The 22,928-nt window shown below is 32.5% G+C and overlaps 1 protein-coding gene and 3 pseudogenes across 3 annotated transcripts; 3 read left to right on the forward strand and 1 right to left on the reverse strand.

Moving 5' to 3' along the window:
• Positions 1–6,636: 6,636 nt before the first annotated feature.
• On the forward strand, positions 6,637–8,352 carry LOC143637578 (F-box protein At2g39490-like; annotated as a pseudogene). The gene is made up of 3 exons (XR_013154454.1): positions 6,637–7,451; positions 7,530–7,689; positions 7,980–8,352. The product of XR_013154454.1 is annotated as an F-box protein At2g39490-like (transcript).
• Positions 8,353–9,285: 933 nt separating this feature from the next.
• LOC143637579 (F-box protein At2g39490-like) lies at positions 9,286–11,795 on the forward strand (annotated as a pseudogene). The gene is made up of 4 exons (XR_013154455.1): positions 9,286–9,335; positions 9,968–10,772; positions 10,870–11,028; positions 11,471–11,795. The product of XR_013154455.1 is annotated as an F-box protein At2g39490-like (transcript).
• Positions 11,796–16,954: 5,159 nt separating this feature from the next.
• Positions 16,955–19,014, forward strand: LOC143637580 (F-box protein At2g39490-like). The gene is made up of 2 exons (XM_077104937.1): positions 16,955–16,973; positions 17,865–19,014. Exons 1-2 carry the CDS (start codon positions 16,955–16,957, stop codon positions 18,728–18,730), a joined length of 885 nt encoding a protein of 294 aa, XP_076961052.1. The 3' UTR covers positions 18,731–19,014.
• A 2,718-nt stretch (positions 19,015–21,732) lies between these two features.
• LOC143637581 (aquaporin TIP1-2 pseudogene) lies at positions 21,733–22,752 on the reverse strand (annotated as a pseudogene).
• Between the last annotated feature and the right edge of the window lie 176 nt (positions 22,753–22,928).

The following is a 22,928-nucleotide window of genomic DNA, read 5'->3' on the forward strand; positions in this document are numbered from 1 at the left end:
TTATAAATTTTTTATGATTGTAATGGTCAGTTGCCTTTAATGTTTGGTTTTCGTAGCTCACCTTTAGGCAAAGTTTAGGAGTGGAAACTTGAAAGTGAGGGTTAATAACTTAAAACTCAACCAACTTCAAATTTAGCTAATTGTGCAATAAGGCTGGTGGGCAATGACTTGGTCTTAAAACTCATTGAAATAAAATGCACTAAATATCATTCCAACTAGAAGCTGTTAAACGTGATTGACATTTGACCCGATTCTTAAGCAGACTCAAACCAATCAGACGCTAAGGCTATATGTAGTGGGGGCTATAAATGAGATGTTTTATGACACGTGGCAAAAATGGGCAACATGTAGCCCATGGGGTGGTGTTCTTGTTCACATATCGCCCCACCCTCCAATCACTGATCACCAAATCATCATCATCTCTCCAGCTGGCGACAAATTCCCGTCGCCCCCTCCACTCATTGCCCCTTTTTCGCCTAGGGGGCGGTGTTCTTGCCCTCGTCGCCCATATTTGTAGCCCCAATACACATGGTCTAAGAGATAATTAGCTAATTAGCATGCATTAGAGGTACACAAATCGGTTAACCGGTTAACCTATAACCGGTTTTTTTGCTAACTGGTTTTTTTTTTGGTGGGCATTAACTGGTTATACCGGTTTTTCGGTTAGGTTAGTAACCGGTTTTGACCGGCTGGAGAAGCGGTTTTGACCGGTTAGGCCGGACCGGTTAACCGGTTAATAACCGGTTTTTATAAAATAATAATTAAAAAAATCGGTTAACGGGTTTTGAAATAAAATATATAAACCGGTTACTAACCGGCGGTTATGATCGGTTTAACCGGTTAGGTTGGACCGGTTACTAACCAGTTACAAAATCGGTTAGAAACCGGTTAACCGGTTTATGTGTGAACCTCTAGCATGCAGTGAATCAATGGGCCAAATGGTTGCATTTGGGCAGTGAATCAATGGGCACAAATGGAGTTTACCGTAGATTAGAGGTGTACAAAAAAAACTTGTATGGGAACGATTTTATGTAAGCCGAACCGAACCGTTTTGGATTTAAATCCGGTTCCTAAACCGTCAGTTTCGGACCGGTTCCTCTTAAGATCTACCAAACTGGTTTTAAAACCGAACCGGTTTGACAAAAACCAGTTTAAAACCGGTTTATAAACTGAACCGAACCGACGTGACTAGGCCGGCCTATCGTGCTTCTAAACCGGTTATAAACTGAACCGGTTTTATTCAAACCAGTTTTGACCAGCAGTTGACCAAACCGGTTAGGTTTGGGTTTAACACCGGTTTTGTTCACCTACCGTAGATAATATATCACATGTGAATGCCTTTACGGCCTTTTGGGCTTATTTCACTGGCCCGGGCCACTAATCAAAAAGTTTGCAAGCAAGGACTACATAACTCATGCAAAATAGATGATAAAAAGGGAAAATATTATAAAAAACCAACATACTTTCTCTTTTTGCTTATAAAAGTTACCTAACAAATTTTTGTATGTTAAAGTCCCTCCACATGCTAATTTTGAACATAAATGTGATATAACTTATAATATAATGTTTTTTTGCTCATGTGGCATACACATAAAATCAAATACGTTAATATGGACGGCCTACGTGTCAATAATTAACATGTGAGCAAATTATGTTGATAATTTTTTTTATATTGTTCCTTTTTGAGTCTTTTGTAATGTGGTTAGTGTTATTTTTATATTTTAATTTTTATACTTCTATAAATATAATTATATGTTTATTATATGTTTATATTAGAAGATAGTTGGTTATTATTATTATTGGATGATCAAATAAGAAGATGTATGAGCTAGGGTAGAATAGTTATACCAGTGATTCTGGTGATGGCCGTGGAATAGAACGAGTTGTGCACTTTATTATCATCCAACAATAATAATAACCAACTATCTTATAATATAAGCATATAATATAAACATACAATTATATTTATATAAAGAAAGTTTTTTTTTTAAAAAGAATAAAAATCAAAATATAAAAATAACAATAACCACATACAAAAAAACTAAAAGAGAACGGTATAAAAAAATTATCAACATAATTTGCTTACATGTCAATTTTTGACACATAGCCAGTTCATGTTAACGTATTTAATTTTATGTGTATGTCACATAAGCAAAAAAACATGTTATTATAAGTTATATCACATTTATGTTCAAAATTAGCATGTGGGGGGACTTTAACATGCAAAAATTTGTTAAGTGACTTTTATGAGCAAAAAGAGAAAGTATGTTGGTTTTTTATGACGTTTTCCCATAAAAAAATACAATTAATGAATAGCATAAGGAGTGTAGTGGTCATCCTATCCGAACCACCTTTCACCTCATCTCTCCTTCACGTACTTATCGGTCATATTTTCATATTGCATCCCACTCTATCTTGCAAGCGCGTAAATGACCATCTTTCCCACCTTTTAAATAAATAAAATTATAGTAAATTTAAAAAAATAATAAAAGTTCATTAACAAAATAAAAATAATAAAAATTACATCATTTATAGAAATAAATAAAAATATCATAAAACATAGTTCAAGATGTTCGGTGAGTACTACTTGATCGGATTAGTTTTTTATTGGTGCCGAGGAGGCAAGGGTGGTGTTCCCGGTGGTCCCAAGGCCACCCCGACACCCTTCTGGTGACCACTCCCCTCACCCAATAACCACATAAATGGGGTATAGGCTTGCGCGCGCGCGCACATACACACACATATATAGGGGTGAGTAACGTACAATAATCGCTTATCGTACATTACATACGCGACTTCTCGCACCACCGATTCTAATTGAAATTAAAACTGCTTAGTGGCATAATTGTAATTAACTTAAAAATACTTAACGCGTACCCGTCAAAGTCCACCGTCGCGACCATCGTCTACTGTCATGAGCACCACCATCGATCGTTGGTCACATGTTAGTTAAGCAATTTCCAATTGAAATTGAAATTGTTGATGAGCCTAATTGATCAATTAACCTTGAAATTGATTCAATTAATCATCAATTTGAAGCCTCTATCGATTAATTTTGAGTTTTAAGTTATGGGTTTTGACATTGAACGTATTAACATTAAGTTTATACGTTCAGTTTAAACGTTCAGAACAAAATCAATTAAACTTTAAAAGTTCAGTACAAAAAGCTTATACGTTATGTTTATACATTTTTAAATAATGTTGTTTATAAGTTCAGTACAAACATTATGTTTAAACGTTCTGAACATAAAACTGAATACCTTTAAGCGTTCTGACCAAAAAAGAACATCTTTACACGTTCTAATACATTCAAAGAAGATCTGGGTGTTAAAAAAATGAACATCTTTAAACATTTTAATACGTTCTAAGAAGTTCAGGTTGTTAAAAAAAGTTTAGAAGTTACGATAAAGTTTAGAAGTTCTGGGTGTTCAAAAAAGTTTAGAAATTCTGATAAAATTTAGAAGTTCTAAGAAGTTATGGGTGTTCAGAATTTCTAAAACTAACAAAAAAAAATTAATCACTTGTAAACATGAAACTGAACACTGAAATCACTTCATATAATCTCATAATCATCAAGCAATCGTCAATCGACCATTAATTTGATCATTGATTCGATCACATGAACAAAATATGGAGCGTCTGCAACTGGGTTTCTACAAAACTCAAAATTGATTAACTGAAACTTCAAATTGATGATTAATTGGACCAATTTCAAAGTTTAATTGATCAATTAGTTCAACAATTTCAATTTCAATTGGGCAATTTTATCAACTGACATGTGAGCATCGACTGATGGTTGTGTCGGAAGAAGATGGTGGTCGCGAAGGTGGATGGTAGATGGAATCGTTGAACGGCGATGGTATAAAGGTGGACGGAATCGACGGGAGAAGAGGTTGACGGAGGCCGGCTCGGGTAATTGTGGTTTTAGGATTAGGATGGTTATTGAAGATAGACGTTCCAGAATGTCGCGTACCTATTGTACGATAAAGGATTTTTGTATTCTATCCTTTAACTATATATATATGTATGTATATATATATATAGGTATTGGATTATTTTAGAAGTTTTTTTACAGCAAGAAGTGCGAGAAGTGAAGGTGTAATTCCATTAATCCATAATTTCACTCCCTTTTATTATGTGTAGGTGAGTTGTATAGGTGCATATGTATGTGTATATATGTGTGTGTGTGTGTATATATATATAGGGTTGAGTTATAATAAGAAAATTAGTTTTCCTAAGAAGGATAAGAAATAATCTTGTCCATTCATTTTAAAATTGAATAATTGAGATTAGATTAGAAAGATCATAAAGTGTAAAACAATGGTAAGTGCATAATAGGGATAACACTTTTGTTGACTTTCTCTCTCCACATGCAGGGCATATGTCAAATATCCCCATCATTTTAAAACGCTCATAACTTTTTTATACGACATTTTTTTTCAAAACAATTTCACCATAATAACTAGTGTTTTTTTATCTTTTATATGAGTACCATATTGCTATATAAAAATAAAAATAAAAATTCCTGGGTTTTTTACAAAGTGTGTTTTATCAAAATTGTGTTTTATAAAATTGTGTTATACAGGTGTGTTTTATTTTTTCATAGTGTTTTTTACATTGTGTAATTTAATTGTGTTTTTCATTGTGTTTTTGTCATTGTGTTTTTATTTTCATAGTGTTTATTCAATTGTGTATTTTACATTGTGTCTTTTTCATTGTGTTTTTCATAGTGTTTTATTTTTCGACGAAATTTCCAAAGACTTTTCCGGCAAGGTGATGGCGGTGGGTGGCGGTGGTCGGTGGTGGTTGTAGACTTGTAGAAGATAAGTGAAAATATAAGTGGGTTTTAATTAAGTGGGTTTTTGAAATTAAATTAAGTGGGTTTTCAATATTAAGGTATTAGACAAAAATACCCTCCTTCATAGCCTTCTTAGTATAATCAAACTTCTTATTTGATCTTTTCTCTCTCTCTCTCTCTCTCTCTCTCTCTATATATATATATATATATATATATATATATATATATATATATATATATATATATATATATATATATATATATATGGGTTGAGTTATAATAAAAAGATTAGTTTTCCTAAGAAGGATAGGAAATAATCTGTCTATTCATTTTAAAATTGAATGGTTAAGATTATATTAGAGAGACCATAAAGTGTAAAACAAGGGTAAGGGCATAATAGAGATAACACATTTGTTGACTTTCTCACTTCACATGCAAGACACATGTCAAATACCCCCATCATTTTAAAACGTCCATAACTTTTTTATACGAAATGTTTATTTCAAAACAATTTCACCATAATAACGAGTATTTTTTTATCTTTTATATGAGTACCATATTGCTTTATAAAAAAAATCGTGGGTTTTTACAAGGTGTGTTTTATCTTGTGTTTTACAAAATTGTGTTATACAAGTGCGTTTTATTTTTTCATAGTGTTTTTTGCATTGTGTTTTTTACATTGTGTTATTTAATTGTGTTTTTGTCATTGTGTTTTTATTTTCATAGTGTTTTTTCCATTGTGTTTTTTACATTGTGTCTTTTTCATTGTGTTTTTCATAGTGTTTTATTTTCCGGCAAAATTTCCAAAGATTTTTCCGGCAAGGTGGTGGCGGTGGCAGTTGTAGGAGATGAGTGAAAATTTAAGTGGGTTTTAATTAAGTGTGTTTTAATTAAGTGGGTTTTTGAAATTAAATTAAGTGGGTTTCAATATTAAGGTAGTAGACTAAAATACCCTCCTTCCTAGCCTTCTTAGGAAAACCAAACTTCTTATTTGATCATTTCTCTCTCTCTCTCTCTCTCTCTCTCTATATATATATATATATTAAGAAAATGTTTAAAACTTTTGGTCACGTCCGAACGGGTGCCTATTGACTGGTCCGTCCGTGTACATGAATACTGGAAGATAAAAAGTGAAAACAAATGTTATGTATCACATTCAAAATACCACCTAAAATAATGATGTTACGTGATTTTCACAATTTTCTCCAAATTAATTGATTTTGTATTGTATAAAACATTAAAAGCTTCTCTTAAACAATAACCAGACAAAAATAGTACAAAACAAAAAATTACATATGAAATAGCTTTGAAAATTCCGAACATCTTCATACTTCTTTCCACGTATATATCTTATCCTTGGTAAAACTTACTTGAAATTTACCAGAAATTACAACAAAGGTTAACGTCCAAGGTTAATATAAAGTCCCACAGATCAAGGTTTAAGTTTATATTCTAAACTACGTTAAGAAATCTAAGAAACAAAACACACGAACAAACTTGGTCAGACTCTTGCTCATCAAGTTTTGTTTTGTATCTCAAAATATTCTTAAACTATTATTCATCAACAGAACTTTTTAAAATTTCAACCCAGAAATGAATCAAAAATCAAACTGTGTCATCGATCAATCCAAAAGGTAAGTTTTTCTTTTCTCAATACATTAAGAGCATCTCCAATGTGATGTTTAGTTCTGACGTAACATTGTTCATATTTCTGAACTGGATAAATGCACAATGGAGGTGATGTTCAGTTTAGAGCATATCCACAAAACTGGATGGACGTGTTTAGTTGTTTTTTACTCATCCACCATTGTGGATGCTCTAAGTGTTTATTCACATAACAATGGAGAATTTTCAGGTTAGAGATTGATGTAGACTACATAAGCAAATTACCGGATGAACTCCTTGCACATATTCTCTCAATTCACCCTTTGGATACCGGATCAAAAGCGGTAGCCATCTTTACAGGGTTATTAAACAGACCTTGCATCAAACATGGAGGACCAACAGCCAAGACTCATGATTTTGAATCTGTGTTAAGTCATTTTCTGGTTAATTTTGATGAACACAATCCTCTAAAAAAGCCAAGAAAACTTGAATTTCATTTCGGTAAAGGTTTTATAATTACGGCATCACTTGGATTGAACAAAAAATTGAGTCTTGATTTTTCCAAAGGAAATCAAGAATTCCCAAGACAATTCGGGTGGGAAATTGTGTTGAACACCATGGATTTGGCGCATTCAACTCCATATCAGTTTGCCGTCAAAACCCTTAAGTTAACTTCGGTTAACTATTTTGAAGTTGTGAACTGGTTTCTTCTTTGATCAACAAGTTTCGATATGCTGAGAGTTTGATAATTGAGAAATGCAAGTGATTGAGGTCTTTGAGAGTTGAAGGCCTTGCTAAGCTTACGAGTTAAGTGTTTTTGATTGTGTTGATCTAAAGTCGGTGTATGTAGAGGCTTTGGAGCTTAAATCTATTCGATACAGCGGGTCTTTGTGTTGGCTTTCTTTGAAAAATGTGATGTACTTGAAAGATGTCAAGTTGGATTTCCAAAGTCCCGGGTTCAAGTGGTTGAACCCTGGACTTTATAATTCACTCTTGCGCGCCATTCGAGATGTTAGCGTGCTTACGCTTCATGGATGGATGTTTTAAGGTAAATTTCTTCTTGATATAGGGCTCGGTATAGACTTGTAAGTTGTTAAATCGTGTGTTTATATTTTCTCGTAGGAAGTCTTTGGGCCATTGTTGTCATCAAAGCAAAATGAGGAACATTTCAGATTTAGCAAACTTGAGGATTTGTGGTGGATTGATAGTTGTATGCAATGTCATAACATTAACTTATTATTTGGTTTCTTAAAGTTTTGCACTTCTCTGAAAGGCTGTTCATAAGTGTAAGTTTCATTTCTTTTAATCTTATTCATAAAGTATCATTAAGGGGTTGTTTGACATCCTCATAATCATTCCATTAAGAGGCTACCTCTGAATCGATCAAAGGTCAAATGTATTTAATAAAAAAAAACACCTCTTAATGGCTCGTGGAGCCTGGACAAGTTTCAAAAACATGTATGCTGAATGATTTAGATACTACATTTCAAAATCATTTAACACAAGTTTGCGAAACAACATGTATCTCTTGATTCTTTTAAGAAGGATTTTTTGAGGTACTACTATGTGTTCACAGATTGACACGCGAAGCTACTCGAAACCATGTGAACACGAAGGCTCCTCCAAGGTCCAAAAGGGGCGATTGTGGAAGCTCAAAGTGGTGAAAATGGAAGGATTTGAGAAGGAAGCAGACATCATGTGGTTCAAGGAGCATTTGATGGAAATTTTCGATGTTGAACCTCGAATTGTAGAGGTTAAGAAGGGGATGCAAGGCAGGTGTTTGTTAAGAATCCCCAAACGCCAAGCTATTGGTAAAACAACAAAATCAAATAAGTTGAAGTTTTGCTATAAGTTTGTGGAAGAAGTTGAAGATAACACAGGTTTATGTTCTAAGCATCCTCATATGCCATAAGTAGCATTCTTTAAAAATTGATCTTTTTCATGTTATATTTTATATTTGATTAAATTTATAAATAAGACAATGGTCCTTGTAAATAAATAGTGATTAACTCAAGTATACGAGTTTATTGATTCTTTACAACATAATGGTGTTACCGAGTTTGTGTCAGGAAGTAAGGAAAGAAAGGGAAAGCAGATAACTTTTCGTTAGAATGTCGAATTTCTTTATTCGTGTCATTAGTGGAACTTGAACACAAGACCTCCAAACCCAAGCGCTCCTAACAAGGAACCCATAACACTGATATGATGGATGCATTTCATATCTTTTTTCATACTAACTAGTTGATAAATGCGTTCCTAACAAGTATATTATTTAGATTCGTTTTTTTTTAGAAAATGAGTTTAACCGTGCAATTAAAAAGGAAAAATAATGGCACGAAAAATATAAAGAACAATAATATTCACCAAAATAATCATTATAATTTCAAATATACCCTAACTACACTAACTTACCTACTTCTACTCCTAAATTACACCAATAATATATCCAATGTCAGCATTTGAACCATGGTCTTCTCTTTAAGAGACTCTACCACAGGCACAAACAAAGGCTAGAATCACGTTATGAGCTAACTAAAATTGTTGGACCAAACTAGTAAAACTGAATAAACCAAAAGGTTGAAACCAAAAGTGGTTAAATAGTATGAAGAATGAAGAATCTTGTGATATCTTTTTATATATATTAATTAACTTTTCTTTTTTGAACCGCTATTTATATTAATTGATTTATGTTACCTAATCAGTAATCATAGTATATATATGATTATGGATTACAGTAATCTAATTCCATGTAAATCGGAAAGTTTTAAGGATTAAGCTTTTACTTTGATGTTTCTAGAAATTTAAGAAGCAAAATACACGAACAACATGGTGTGACTCTTGTAGTCTTGTCCACCACCAAGGTTTATGAACAAAGAAATCTCATGTCATCATTCGAAATCCTAAACCAAGACACGGAAGAAGAACCAATAAGGTAAACTTTCTTTTTCTTGTGATTTGTGGGCGGTGAAGTAGCCAAAGATCTTTTCCTATGGGTTCGGAAAATTTCGAGGAACGGACGACCGATTGTTTATCACTTAGATTTGGATATTTTACTGGTTCAATGTCAAAAGTCATCAATATATAACACTAAAACAAAATTTTGTACGGGTTCTCCTGCCTAGTGCCTAGGGGCTTCGAGTTTTTTTTTGGTGATCACTATTCTCTATGATTTTTTGTTTAGGCTAGCTACACACACAATATGTTACATCTAATAGTTATTAAAGTTTTAACGTTTATGGTAGGAACGGTGATCCGTATACTAAAAGAGTCATTTTAACAAAAAAAAAATCTAAAAGTTTTATGGTCCATGGTCAGAGTGGCCGTCCGGATATTGATGTTGTTCTGACTAATAATTTTCAAAGTCCCCCCCCCCTTATGGTCAGAACATCGTTAGGATATTGTTCAAAAGACTATTACGATAATGTTTAAAGTTCGACTTTTTTTGGGTTAGAATGGCCGTTTGATAACGTGAAATCAAATGAGGCTCGTCTTTTATGTTGAAACCGCTTTAGGCGCAAAAGAAAAAAAAAGGTTGACCTGTTGTGGGTAACAATAATTATGCAGGTCAGAGACTGAGACTGATGAAGACTACATAAGTAAATTACCAGATGATGTACTTCGAAAAATTCTTTTAATTAACCCTTTGGATCCTGGATCAAAAGCTGCAGCTCTTGTTACAGGATTAGCTGACAGACCATGGGTAAAAACAGTCAAAAGTCAAGAGATTGTTAATGAAATTATTGATTTTTATTTATATTATTACTGCAAAGATTATCCTTTAATCAAAGCACCCAGAAAAATTGAATATCATCTGATCAGTAAAGATTTGATCGTAAGCGCATCTACTCCGTCGTACAAGAATCTGACTCTTGATTTTTCCAAAGGAAATCAAGAATTTCCAACGCAATTCGGATGGAAGATTGTGATAAATACCGATACCATGCCGATGACACATTGTTGCTCATGTCCTATGTTTGTCAAGACCCTTAAACTAACTTCACTTAACTTTTTAAGTTGTAAATTAGTTTCTTCTTTGATAAAAAATTTCCGGTATGTCGAGAGCTTGATAATTGAGGAATGTCATGGGTTATGTTCTTTGAAAATTGAATGTTGTGCTAAGCTTAAGAGCTTAAGTGTTTCAAATTGTGTTGATCTTGAGTCGGTGTGTGTGAAAGCGTTTGAGCTCAAATCTCTTCGATATAGCGGGCCATTATGCTCGTTTTATTTGGTAAATGTGAAGTGCTTGAAAGATGTCAAGTTGGATTTCAAGGGTCCATGGTTCAACCAGTTGAACCATTCGCTCTATGATCCACTCTTGCGAAACATTCAAGGTGTTAAAACACTTACATTTCATGGATGGATGTTTAAGGTAAACTTTGTTTTTTCTTTTCAATATTAATCTAGACTTGTATATTGTTGTACACTTGTAACATGTAGATCGATTCGGTGTTTCTATGTTCTTGTAGGAAAACTTTGGACCATTGTTGTCATCAAAGCAATATTTCAAATTTAGTCAGCTTCAGGATTTTTGGTGGATTGATAATAGTATGGAAGAGCATGACATCAATTCATTGTTTGGTAATTTTTTGAGATTTTGCCCTTCTCTTGAGAGGTTGTTCATAAGTGTAAGTTCCCTCTATATATCAAATCAATTATAAGCCTTCTTTTGTTATGCAATGTGGTTGGTTAATGGTACCTTTAGTCCATAAATATTAAAATTATTTCTCTAACTTAATTACATAAGAATTTAAATATCATGACGTAATTTAGGATTATTGAGGAATTTGATTATAAAGTTATACGTCCGGAAGAAAGAGATTTTTCTACATTCTGAACTCGTCTGTGTAACAGGTTGTATGTTCTCTGTCACACGCTCTATTTTCGGCTTTCACCGTCTATTTTCCTCTGAAACACACCCTCCTTATACTTTCTCTCCGTGATTTTCTTATTTTAAATTAATATGAAAGTATACCATCTAAATTATCTAATCTCATTTACAAAACACACACATCTTAACACTTGATTCTTTTAGAAAGATATATAACAAACTACTATATATATTAACAGATTGACATTCGACACTACTCAAAGCCCTATGTTGGTGAACTCGAGAGCACCATCAAGGTCCGGAAAGTGCAACCACAAAAGCTCAAATGGTGAAAATCGAAGGTTTTGACAACGACGTAGACATCATATTGTTCATCGAGCATTTGATGGATGTTTTCAAAGTTGAAACTCGATTTGTAGTGAAGAGGAAGGGGATGCAAGACAGGTGCTTGTTAAAAATCCGCAAACACCACCCTCATGGTAAAGCAACATCGGAATCAGAAAAGTTGAAGTTTACTTACAAATTTGTGGAAGAAGTTGAAGCAAACATCCTCATATGCCATAAAATTCCTTCTTTTACATGTTATACTTTGACTAGTTCTGTAAACTTAACGTTGGATTTAGTAAATTTGAAATTAATTAGTTTTTAAATTAGTGTCTTTCATGTTGGCATGGTCTTAGTGACAAACGGGGCGTCTAATATTCGAACATGACTTGGAAACTCAAAATTCAAACCAAATCTCAATTTGTCTATCGAAATTTCGAATAGGGCTAGCATATCATCTTAATTATGAATTCAGTTTTAGAACCAAATTCAAATTTGTTGATTTTCAGTATATATGACCCGAATATCCAAATTCAAGTTATATGTACTTTTTTCTATTTTTTAGAAAGATATAGAGATTGCGTGTATAATTTAGATGCACAAATCCACTAATACATAATACATAATTGTTACATTATTGTTACATTAGGCAAATGTTACACGCCTAAACTCCTAACCTATTTCACACCAACAATACATTCCATACTTTTAAAGCCAGATTTGAGCCTATGTCATCTTCTCTAAGAGGCATACAACATATAACTCATTTTATTTGAAAAATTAAACCAAATTCCATGATCATCATTGTTGGATTTTATTTTCGAAAACATCAATTACAAGATTTGAATATATGAGATTAAAAAAAATGATTATTTTGAAACAACTCAGGTTAATGAAACATGATTATTAAAGTTCACACAACAAATTGTTAACAAAACAAACAAGTGTGACAGTGTGACTGGTGTATCCATAATAGTACATATATAGACTATTGAATCGGGTCTTACTAGTTACTACTACTGGAAAATATAAGTCAAATATCATGATGAAGCGTGTGATCGTTAATCTAGAAATTAACATATAATTCAATTTAGTTTACAATTACTGCCTTTTGATTTGAAGTTTTTAATAATTATATCATTATCCAGATGTAGCTCGGTTTGTGTTATATTTAATATAAACAATAATAAAACCTAAAAAAAATCGCCCTTAAGCTGAAGTTATTAAATAACGCACGTTATGTACGTCGTCAATTATATAATAAAAATGGTTTCATATTTGTAATTTAATTGATTCACTCCGTTGTAATTATCAAAGTAGCTTAAAAAATCAATATAATTACTGGTTCAAATTAAGAGCACTGTTAAATGTACCAACAAAGAACAAGTATATTAGAGCACATCTCTCATAATTATGTGAGAAGAATTGGTAAGTTATAGGGTGAAGTTTTGAATGGTTGTGAGTGTAAATTATAGAATGCAGAGAGAAATATGGTGATTTTTTGCAAATTTGGTAAAACAAAGTTTGCCCATATTTATTTTTTAATATTTATTGAATTGGTTGTGAGTAGAGGAAAGAAAAAATTGTAATGATAAAAGTATAAAAATTATTATTTTATTAAATAGAAAAGAGAAATGTAGTGTTTTGTAGTATAATTATAGATATGAGAATGGGGGACGAGCTGTGAATGCTCTTAGTATTATATCAATTCCGTATATACGTAACCTTTTCTTTTTACGATAACAAAAAAATTGAAATGGAAGGTAAACGGAAAACTAAGTGCGCCGTTAGTCATTTTTTAATAGCAAAACTAAGTCGATATACATGATAATTATTTTGAAACTATACTTCATTATTTTTCATTAGAGTAATAATGCGAATTTAGTCCAAACAAATTATCTTTTGCATATGGACCCTCCACGTTTCCCAGTTCTTTCCAATTACATCCAAATTACTAACCCCGTTAAGTTTAATCGTTAAGTCAGGGGTAGACATGTCTTTTCATCATTTCTTTATTATAATACTTATTTTAGTGAACTGCAGATTTCGTCCCTCTAGTTTGTCCAAATCTGCAGTTTTAGTACAGTAGTTTTAAATTTGCAATTTTCTTCCCTATGGTTTCATTTCACTTGCAATTAAACCCGAATTCCCTAATATCTTTAAGTCTGGTCGATAAACCCATCAGCGTGCCCTTCATGTGAGGAGCAGTTTTGTTCCTTGTTTTTTTTTTTCCTTTTTCCCCAAATACTCCTCAGCCCCTCACGTAAGGGGGCTTGCAAATTAGGACTAAATTTTATTTAGGGAGAGAAACGACAAAACTGGTCGTCACGTGAGGGGCACACAGATGGATTAATGACCAAATTAACGAGGTTAATAAGTTCGGGTTTGATTGCAAGTGAAATGAAACAAATACGAAAATTGTAAACTTGAAATTATTAGAATAAAACCGCAGATTTGGACAAACCACTAGGACGAAAACCGCAGTTCACTAAAATAAGTATTATAATAAAGAAATAATGAAAAGACATGTCTACCCCTGACTTAATGATTAAATTTAACGAAGTTAGTGATTTGGATGTAATTGGCAAGAACTGTAAAACGTGGAGGGTCCATATGTAAACAATAAACCTTTTGTATTAAATTCGCATTATTTGTCAAACCATAAGGACGAAAATGACAACTTACTTCTTTTATTATTGTACATTTTGAAATTAGACCTGACTCAAAAATTTAATTACACAATGCGAAACTAGTTTAATACAGTATTTTATTTCATTTTTATGAATTCAAACTAAACCAATTAATCAGAAAAGAAAAAAAAAGGTTTAATAGTTTCGAGATAAATTTTACATCAATGACTCGTATCCTTTTCCGATCAAAAACCCTTAAACATTAATTTAAAATTCGGAAAAAATTTAACGTTGTTAAGTTTTTTTTGACGGATAACCAGTGAGAGTAGATTTTTTAAAAAATTTGAGACCACCATGAGAATAAACTCAATTATGAATATTATTGGTCAGTGAAATTTAGTTAGATATTATTAAGATTCAATTTGCCCAAATTTTGTATGTCTTGTTTAAAAGCGGAGTATTTTAAAATTTTATTTAAACTATTTTTGTCCATAAGTTTTACGTTCTCTCTTTATATAATAACTACATATAAAATACCATGTATTTATTTAATTCAATGTACATAAATAATAACGTTATATATATTAGCTCTTTAATTTTTTGTTTTTTAATAGTTTGTACGTGTAACATAGTACGAAGAATCTTATCAAACATTTATATCTATATCTATATATATAATATCTATCAAACGAAGACATAAAAATCCTACGTGTCGCGATGTGGTCGCTCCCTCTTCTTTTGGAGTCACCAGATTTGCTTGATTTTCAAACGGAGGTTTCTCATGCATTTGACCCGAATTCATGGGTATGGGTCTTACCAAACCTAGATATTCCTTAAACGGGTTATAACATCTCATTAAATTAAAAATTATTCTCATCAAATTATTGATGTAAAAATCCTATAAAATAGGATATACTAAAATTAATATCTTATTTATTTTAAAAAGATATATATATTATTTAAATTAAAAAACCAATTTTATAGCAAAAAATAAATAAATGGGTATTGGATCTCATCAAATCATAAGTATATTAGTAACTTTCATAAATATTATTATAATTAAAAACCAATTTTATAGTTAAAAAAATGAACGAGTCTTGAGTCTCATCAAAACCATATAGCTTTTAAACCGAGTTATAAAATTTCATTTATTTGTGATACAATTTATCATCAAACCATAAGTATATTATTACCTTTCATACAATAGAAAAATATAAATTCAAAAAATAAATAAATATTAGAACAAACAATATTAAACAACCCCGTAATACGGGGGATAAAAACTAGTAATATATATAAACGAAGATATAAAAATCCTACGTGTCGCGATGTGGTCGCCCCCTTTTTTTGGAGTCACCAGATTTGCTTGATTTTTAAATGGAGGCTTCTCATGCATTTGACCAAAATTCATGGGTATGGGTCTTACCAAACCCAGATATTCCTTAAACGGGTTATAACATCTCATTAAATTAAAAATTATTCTCATCAAATTATTGATGTAAAAATCCTATAAAATAGGATATAATAAAAATTAATATATGATTTATTTTAAAAAAGATATATATATTATTTAAATTAAAAAACCAATTTGATAGTAAAAAAAATAAACAGGTTTTGGGTCTCATCAAACCATACGTATATTATTAACTTTCATAGATATTATATATAATTAAAAAAACCAATTTTATAGTAAAAAATATAAACGGGTCTTGGGTCTCATAAAAACCATATACCTTTTAAACCGGGTTATAACATTTCATTTATTTCTGAAACAATTTATTATCAAACCATAAGTATATTATTAACTTTCATACAATAAAAAAATATAAACTCAAAAAATAAATAAATATTAGAACAAACAATATAAAACAACCCCCGTAATACGGGGGTTAAAAACTAGTATATAAATAAAGACATAAAAATCCTACGTGTCGTGATGTGGTCGTTCCCTCTTTTTTTGGAGTCATCAGATTTGCTTGATTTTTAAATGGAGGCTCTTATGCATTTGACCCGCATTCATGGGTATGGGTCTTACCAAACCCAGATATTCCTTAAACGGGTTATAACATCTCGTTAAATTAAAAATTATTCTCACCAAATTGTTTATGTAAAAATCCTATAAAATAGAATATAATAAAAAATAATATCTTATTTATTTTAAAAAATATATATATATTATTTAAATTAAAAAACCAATTTGATAGTAAAAAAAAATAAACGGGTCTTGGGTCTCATCAAACCATAAGTATATTATTAACTTTCATAAATATTATTTATAATTAAAAAACCAATTTCATAGTAAAAAAAAATAAACGGGTCTTGGGTCTTATCAAAACCATATAGCTTTTAAACCGGGTTATAACATCTCATTTATTTCTGAAACAATTTATTATCAAACAATAAGTATATTATTAACTTTAATACAATATAAAAATATAAATTAAAAAAATAAATAAATATTAGAACAAACAATATAAAACACCCCCGTAATACAGGGGATAAAAACTAGTGTATATATATATATATATATTTTAATATATGTTGCCAAAGATTATAAATTTGTGGTAATCTAGTTCCATGCAAGTCGGAAAGAATAAGGTTTGAATTTTAAATAAAAGTATTTAGAAACTTATTAAACAAGACACACAAACAACCTGGTAGGACTCTTGTTCACCAAGGTTTATTGTATATTTGTATCCCAAGAAACTCATTTAGCTTGTCTTAATGAACACGAATATCATGTCATTATTCAAAATCCTCAACCAAGACATGGAACAAGAATCCGCTGGTATCACTGATAATATCATAAGGTATGCTTTTCTTTTTCGCTTAGAAATTCAATGGTAGTTTGTGGTAATTAGGGCCCGGGTTGCAAGTTTTGCCAGTAACTCAGCCCTTACATGATTCAGAGTGTTGGTTGTTCAAAAAACAAAAAAAGGCCCCTAGGCTGCCAATTTTTTAGTGGTAGGGCTGTCACTTTTATCCAAAACCCAACCCGAAAAAACCCGTATCCGAACCCGAGGAAATACTAACCCGAACCCGGACCGAAGCAATTCGGGTTGGTTTTCGGGTTTGATTTATAAGTTTCGGGTCAACCCGAAAAACCTGAATAAATTTTTAGTTTTGAAATCAAATATATTTTTAGGTGTAATAGGTTTAGTCTTAGCCATTAAAGTTATCAGAATCTGACCTTAATCGATTGTTGTCATTCCAACTATTATGGATCGATTGTTTATTGGTAATTTCCGTTCATAGTTTATTACTAATAGCAACCGTAATCGAACAATCAAATCACGTGCGATTGGAGAAGATTATGGTTCGAGTTAGTTGCTTAGTTTTATTTTTCTTTTGAATTGTTTTATCAAGTTATATTGGTTTATTATTTGATTATTTGCGTTACGAGCAAAGAATAATATGTTGTTTTAATTTAGCATTGAAGTTTTTTAATTATTTTTGTTTTCTAGTATACTTGAAACCTGATTAACCCAACCCGAAAAAACCCGAACCCGAATTACCCATGAGAGATTTGGGTTGGGTTTCGGGTTAAGATTTAAAACTTTGAATCCAAAAAACCTGAAACCCGAAAAAAGAACTCGAAGAACACCCCTATTTAGTGGTCACTAAGAAACCGCTTTAGGTTTTTGATCCTGATTTGGTAACAATTATATTTGCAGGTAAGAGATTAATGAAGACCACATAAGTAAATTACCAAATGATGTTCTTAGGCAAATTCTTTCGATTCACCCTTTGAATTCCGGATCAAAAGCTGTAGCTCTCCTTAGAAGGTTATTGAAAGAAACATCGATAATAACAGTCAAAACCGACTATATTGAATCTGTGATTGGTGACATTCTTGTTAAGTTTGATGAAAAAAAACCTATGAAAAATCCCACAAACTTTGAATTTCATCTCACTGATGATTTGATCATGACCGCGTCACTTGGGTTGAACCAAAAGTTGCATCTTGATTTTTCCAAAGGTCATGATCAGGAGGAAATACCAACACCATTTTGGTTGGATATTTTGTTGAACACCATGGATTTCGCTCTTTCTTTGTCATATTCATTGTCTGTCAAGACCCTTAAATTAACTTCGGTAAACTATCGAACTGTCAAGACCCTTAAATTAACTTCGGTAAACTATCTAAGTTGCGACTTTGTTTCTTCTTTGATCAGCAAGTTTCGGTACGTTGAGAGCTTGATCATTGAGAAATGCGAGGGACCGTGGGCTTTGTCAGTTGAAGGTCTTGCTAAGCTTAAGAGTTTAAGAGTTCTAGATTGTGATGATATTGAGTTAGTGTTTTTGAAAGCGTGGGAGCTCGATTCTCTTTGGTATAGCGGACCTTTATGTCGGTTTTGTTTGGAAAATACAATGCACTTGAGAGATGTCAAGTTGGATATCAAGGGTCCAGGGATTAATAACGATTACCACTTGAGCCATACGCTCTATAATCCGTTGTTGCGTGCCATTCGAGATGTTAGCGTGCTTACACTTCATGGATGGATGGTTAAGGTAAAATTATTAAGGATTCCAAGCTTAACATAGACTTGTAAATTGTTAAAACCAATTCAATGTGCTTAATATTTTTCTTGTAGGACATCTTTGCACCATTGTTGTCATCAAAACAAGATTTCAATTTTAGCCAGCTTGAGGATTTGTGGTGGATTGATAGTTGTATGGAAGATGATAACATTAATTGTTTATTTGGTTTCTTAAACTTTTGCACTTCTCTTAAGAGGTTGTTCATTAGTGTAAGTTTCATTCCTTTTATTCTCATTTGCACTTGCTTCTTTTAACTTTGTGTGTATACATATAGAGTTTTGATCAAATACAAATTAATCAACGTGTTAACTGTGATAATCAAGTAATGTAATTATGTATCCAACATAGTGTAATTATAGTGTAGTTTAATTACAACATCGACAGTGTAATCACATAATTACAGTACTTGTATATTAAACTACTTGATTCTCGCAGTTAGCACACTAATTTAATTTGTATGTTAACTTTCTCATGTATATATTTGAACTATGTATATGCAGATTGACAAGCGAAGCTACTCGAGTCCATCTGAACATTTGAGCTCCGCCAAGGTCCAAAAAGGGCGATTGCGCCACCTCAAAGTGGTGAAAATGGAAGGATTTGAGAAGGAAGAAGACATCATCTGGTTCAAGGAGCACTTGATGCAAGTTTTTAAAGTTGAACCTCGAATCGTAGAGGTTAGAAAGGGGATGCAAGGCAGGTATTTGTTTAGATTCCCCAAACGCCAAGCTATTAATAAAAACACACAAACAAATAAGTTTAAGTTTTGCTATAAGTTTGTGGAAGAAGTTGAAGATAACACAGGTTTATGTTCTAAGCATCCTCATATGCCATAAGAATCCTTCTTTTACATGTTATATTTGATTAAATTTGTAAATGTAACTATGAACATTGTTAAGATTAATTTGAGTATTTGAGTTTATTGATTCTTAATACATCCTCATATGCCATAAGAATCCGTCTTAATACCGAGTTTTGTTTTAGAAAAATCAGACACTTAGGGGCTGTTTGATAGCCTCTTAATGGTCATTAAGAGGCTACCTCTTAATAGTTCATAACATTTTAATTGTTAAAAGGTAACATTAAGTCTAAATGGTTAAGAGGTTAAGGGTTGTTTAGTAGTCTCTTAATGGTTTATAATTTCTTAATGGTTAAGAGGTAGCCTTAAGTCTGAAGGGTCAAGAGACTACCACTTAATGGTTACCTCTTACTCAATCAGACTTAAGACACTATCTTAACCATTAAGATTATAAACCATTGAGAGATATCCTCTTAATGGCCACTAAAAGGCTACGAAAAAGTTACATATTATTAACCATTAAGTGTAGAGGTGGCAATAGGAGTGGGTTGGGTTGGATTTGGGTGATGGGTCATGATGGGTATGGGTCAGGATGGATTTTTAAAATAGAGGGTTAGGATGGATATGGGTCAAGATGGATAAAACTAACCCATCTTGATCCAAGTAAATGTTGACATATAAAGGGTTTTAAAAACCCCTCAAAAAAATATTCAAAAAAACAATTAAAAAATAATAACTCAAAATATAAATAGAAAACGCAAAATGTCAAATAACTAAAATGTTTCCCCCATCTTCCTCAAACTTTTTGTTTCGGTTCAATTTCAAGTTTTTCGGGGTTTTTTTCGGTTCGGTTTTGTTTATTTTTATTTCGGTAGGTTTCGGTATCTGCTCGGTTTCAATGATTTCGGTTTCGATTTTCTCGGTTTTTTCGGTTTCAGTGTTGTTTTGTTTTAGTCAGTTTTTTCGGTTTCATTTCGTTTTTTTTGTTTCGTTTCGATTCATTTGTTTTATTTTGGTAAGCTATGTTTCAGTTTTTTGGTTTCGTTTTGGTAAGTTTTTATATTGCATTTCGCATTTTTTGTTTCGTTTCGGTCGTTTTTCTATTCTTGTTCAGTTTCGTTTCGGTTTGTTTGTTTCGCTTTGGTCAGTTCAGTGTTTTTGTTTTGTTTTGTTTTGGTCAGGTTTCAGTTGCATTTCGCTTTTTTTTTGTTTCGTTTTAGTCATTTTTCTATTTTGGTTCAGTTTCGTTTTGGTTTTTTTGTTTTGTTTCGGTCGATTCGGTGTTTTTGTTACGTTTTGGTCGGTTCAGTGTTTTTGTTTTGTTTTGGTCAGGTTTCAGTTGCATTTCGTTTTTTTTTTGTTTCGTTTTGGTCAAATTTTCGGTTTCATATCGGTTTTTTGTTTCGTTTTGGTCGGTTTTCTATTTCGATTCAGTTTTGTTTCGGTTTGGTCGATTCAGTGTTTTTGTTTAGTTTTGGTTAGCTTTTCGGTTGCATTTTGCTTTTTTTGTTTTAATTTGGTCAGTTTTTCGGTTTCATTTAGTTTTTTTTCGTTTTGGTCGTTTTTCTATTTCGGTTCAGCTCGTTTTTGTTTCGTTTTAGTCAGTTCGGGGTTTTTGTTTCGTTTTGATCGTTTTTTGGGTTTCGGATGAGTTTTGTTTTGCATATGATAGTTTTGGCATTTTGAAATAGATAAATTTTGGATAACTTGGATATTTTGTTTTGACCCATTTTAACATATTAATGAAACTCACTTGTATATTTTCAACTCATCCTGACCCACTTGTAGAATTTTTATGATCCATCCTAACCCATTTTACTTTTAAAATTTATCCATCTTGACCAAAAACAACCCATTTAGGTTGGGTTTGCCACCCTTAATTAAGTGAATATGAACCATTAATAGGTCGTCTCTAAATTAATGACCATTAAGAGGCAAACATCCCCTTACTCAAAATGCGTTATACCTAGTGCATGGTTAGTTAATTTTTATTTTAATTTCTTACGTAATTATTTTGAAACAACTCAAGTTAATGAAACATGATTAGCAAAGTTCACACTACAAATTATTAACAAAACAAACAAGATATCTTATTTAATCCTCTATAGCCAATTAAAAAAAACCTTAATCTAATCTCCAAAAACAGCAAAAATCAATTTCACTACATGTTCTTCATAATCAGAAATAAAACATGAAAACAAATGGATCAATAATCCGTCACAGGAATCGTATCGGTTTCACCTATGAAGATATTGTCATATATAAGGGCTGCAATGGTGGCTCCGAGAAACGGACCGATCCAATAGACCCAATGATGGTCCCATGTACCGCTCACCGCGGCTGGACCAAAGCAGACCGCTGGGTTCATTGACGCACCATCGAATGCACCACCAACTAAAATGTTGGCACCCACAATCAAACCGATTGCCAAAGGTGCAAGAATTCCGATATTACCCTTCTTTGGATCCACTGCGGTGGCATACACGGTGTATACTAGGCCGAACGTCATCACAATCTCGAATATGAGTGCGTTTCCAATGGTAACATCAGTCGATAACCCAAACGCCGTTGTTTCCTACAATTCGTATTCGTTGTTCTATATTAGTTTTTCTCTTTTTTCAAAGGCGCGAAATTATTATTATTATTGTGTCACTACTAAACAAAAGAGTATCGCCAACAACTTTTTGTGTCAGTAACCACTTTTACTGATACATATGACCGTCAGTGATACTTATTTATTTAGTAGTGTGTCTGACAGATCTTACCATCCCACCAGTGGCATACTGGAGGAGCAAGCATGCAACAAGGGACCCGGTTAACTGACCGATCCAATACACAACGGCGCTAAAGAACGATATATTGCCACCTACAAACGAGGCAAACGTGACAGCCGGGTTTACATGGCCACCCGAAACATTAGCACTGACCGACACCGCCACAAACAACGCAAACGCATGGCTTATTGCCGCCGCCACCAGTCCCGTCGGATTGTTTGGTGCACCATACGTAAGTTTACCTTATTCCAAAACCAAAAAAAAAAAATATTATAAAAAATTGAAAAGGTTAAAAACAGATCAATGAGTAATATCATACTGTAAGCCATGCCGGAGCCTTGACCCGCGAATACGAAAATGAGGGTTGAAATGAATTCGGCTAAGCCGGCTTTGAGTGTATCGGGGTGGTTGGCCTCAGCCAGAGATCCGATGGTGATTCGGTAAAGAGGCATGTTGTTGGGAGGTTAATTTGGTGTTGGGAAATAATAAGTTTTGATATATAGGTGAGTGAGTAGTAGTGTGTTTGTTTATAAATGCAGACATAACGGTAGAAGAACCGGTATTACAGGTGGCCGATAAATTAGTAAGTCCGGTTAACAAGCGGCTCAATGGGGTCAAATAATTAAGA

This window comes from Bidens hawaiensis, unplaced genomic scaffold (genome assembly GCF_021521415.1).
Source record: "Bidens hawaiensis isolate Kalapana, Puna unplaced genomic scaffold, B.hawaiensis_p1.1 tig00008374_1, whole genome shotgun sequence".
NCBI lineage: Eukaryota > Viridiplantae > Streptophyta > Magnoliopsida > Asterales > Asteraceae > Bidens > Bidens hawaiensis.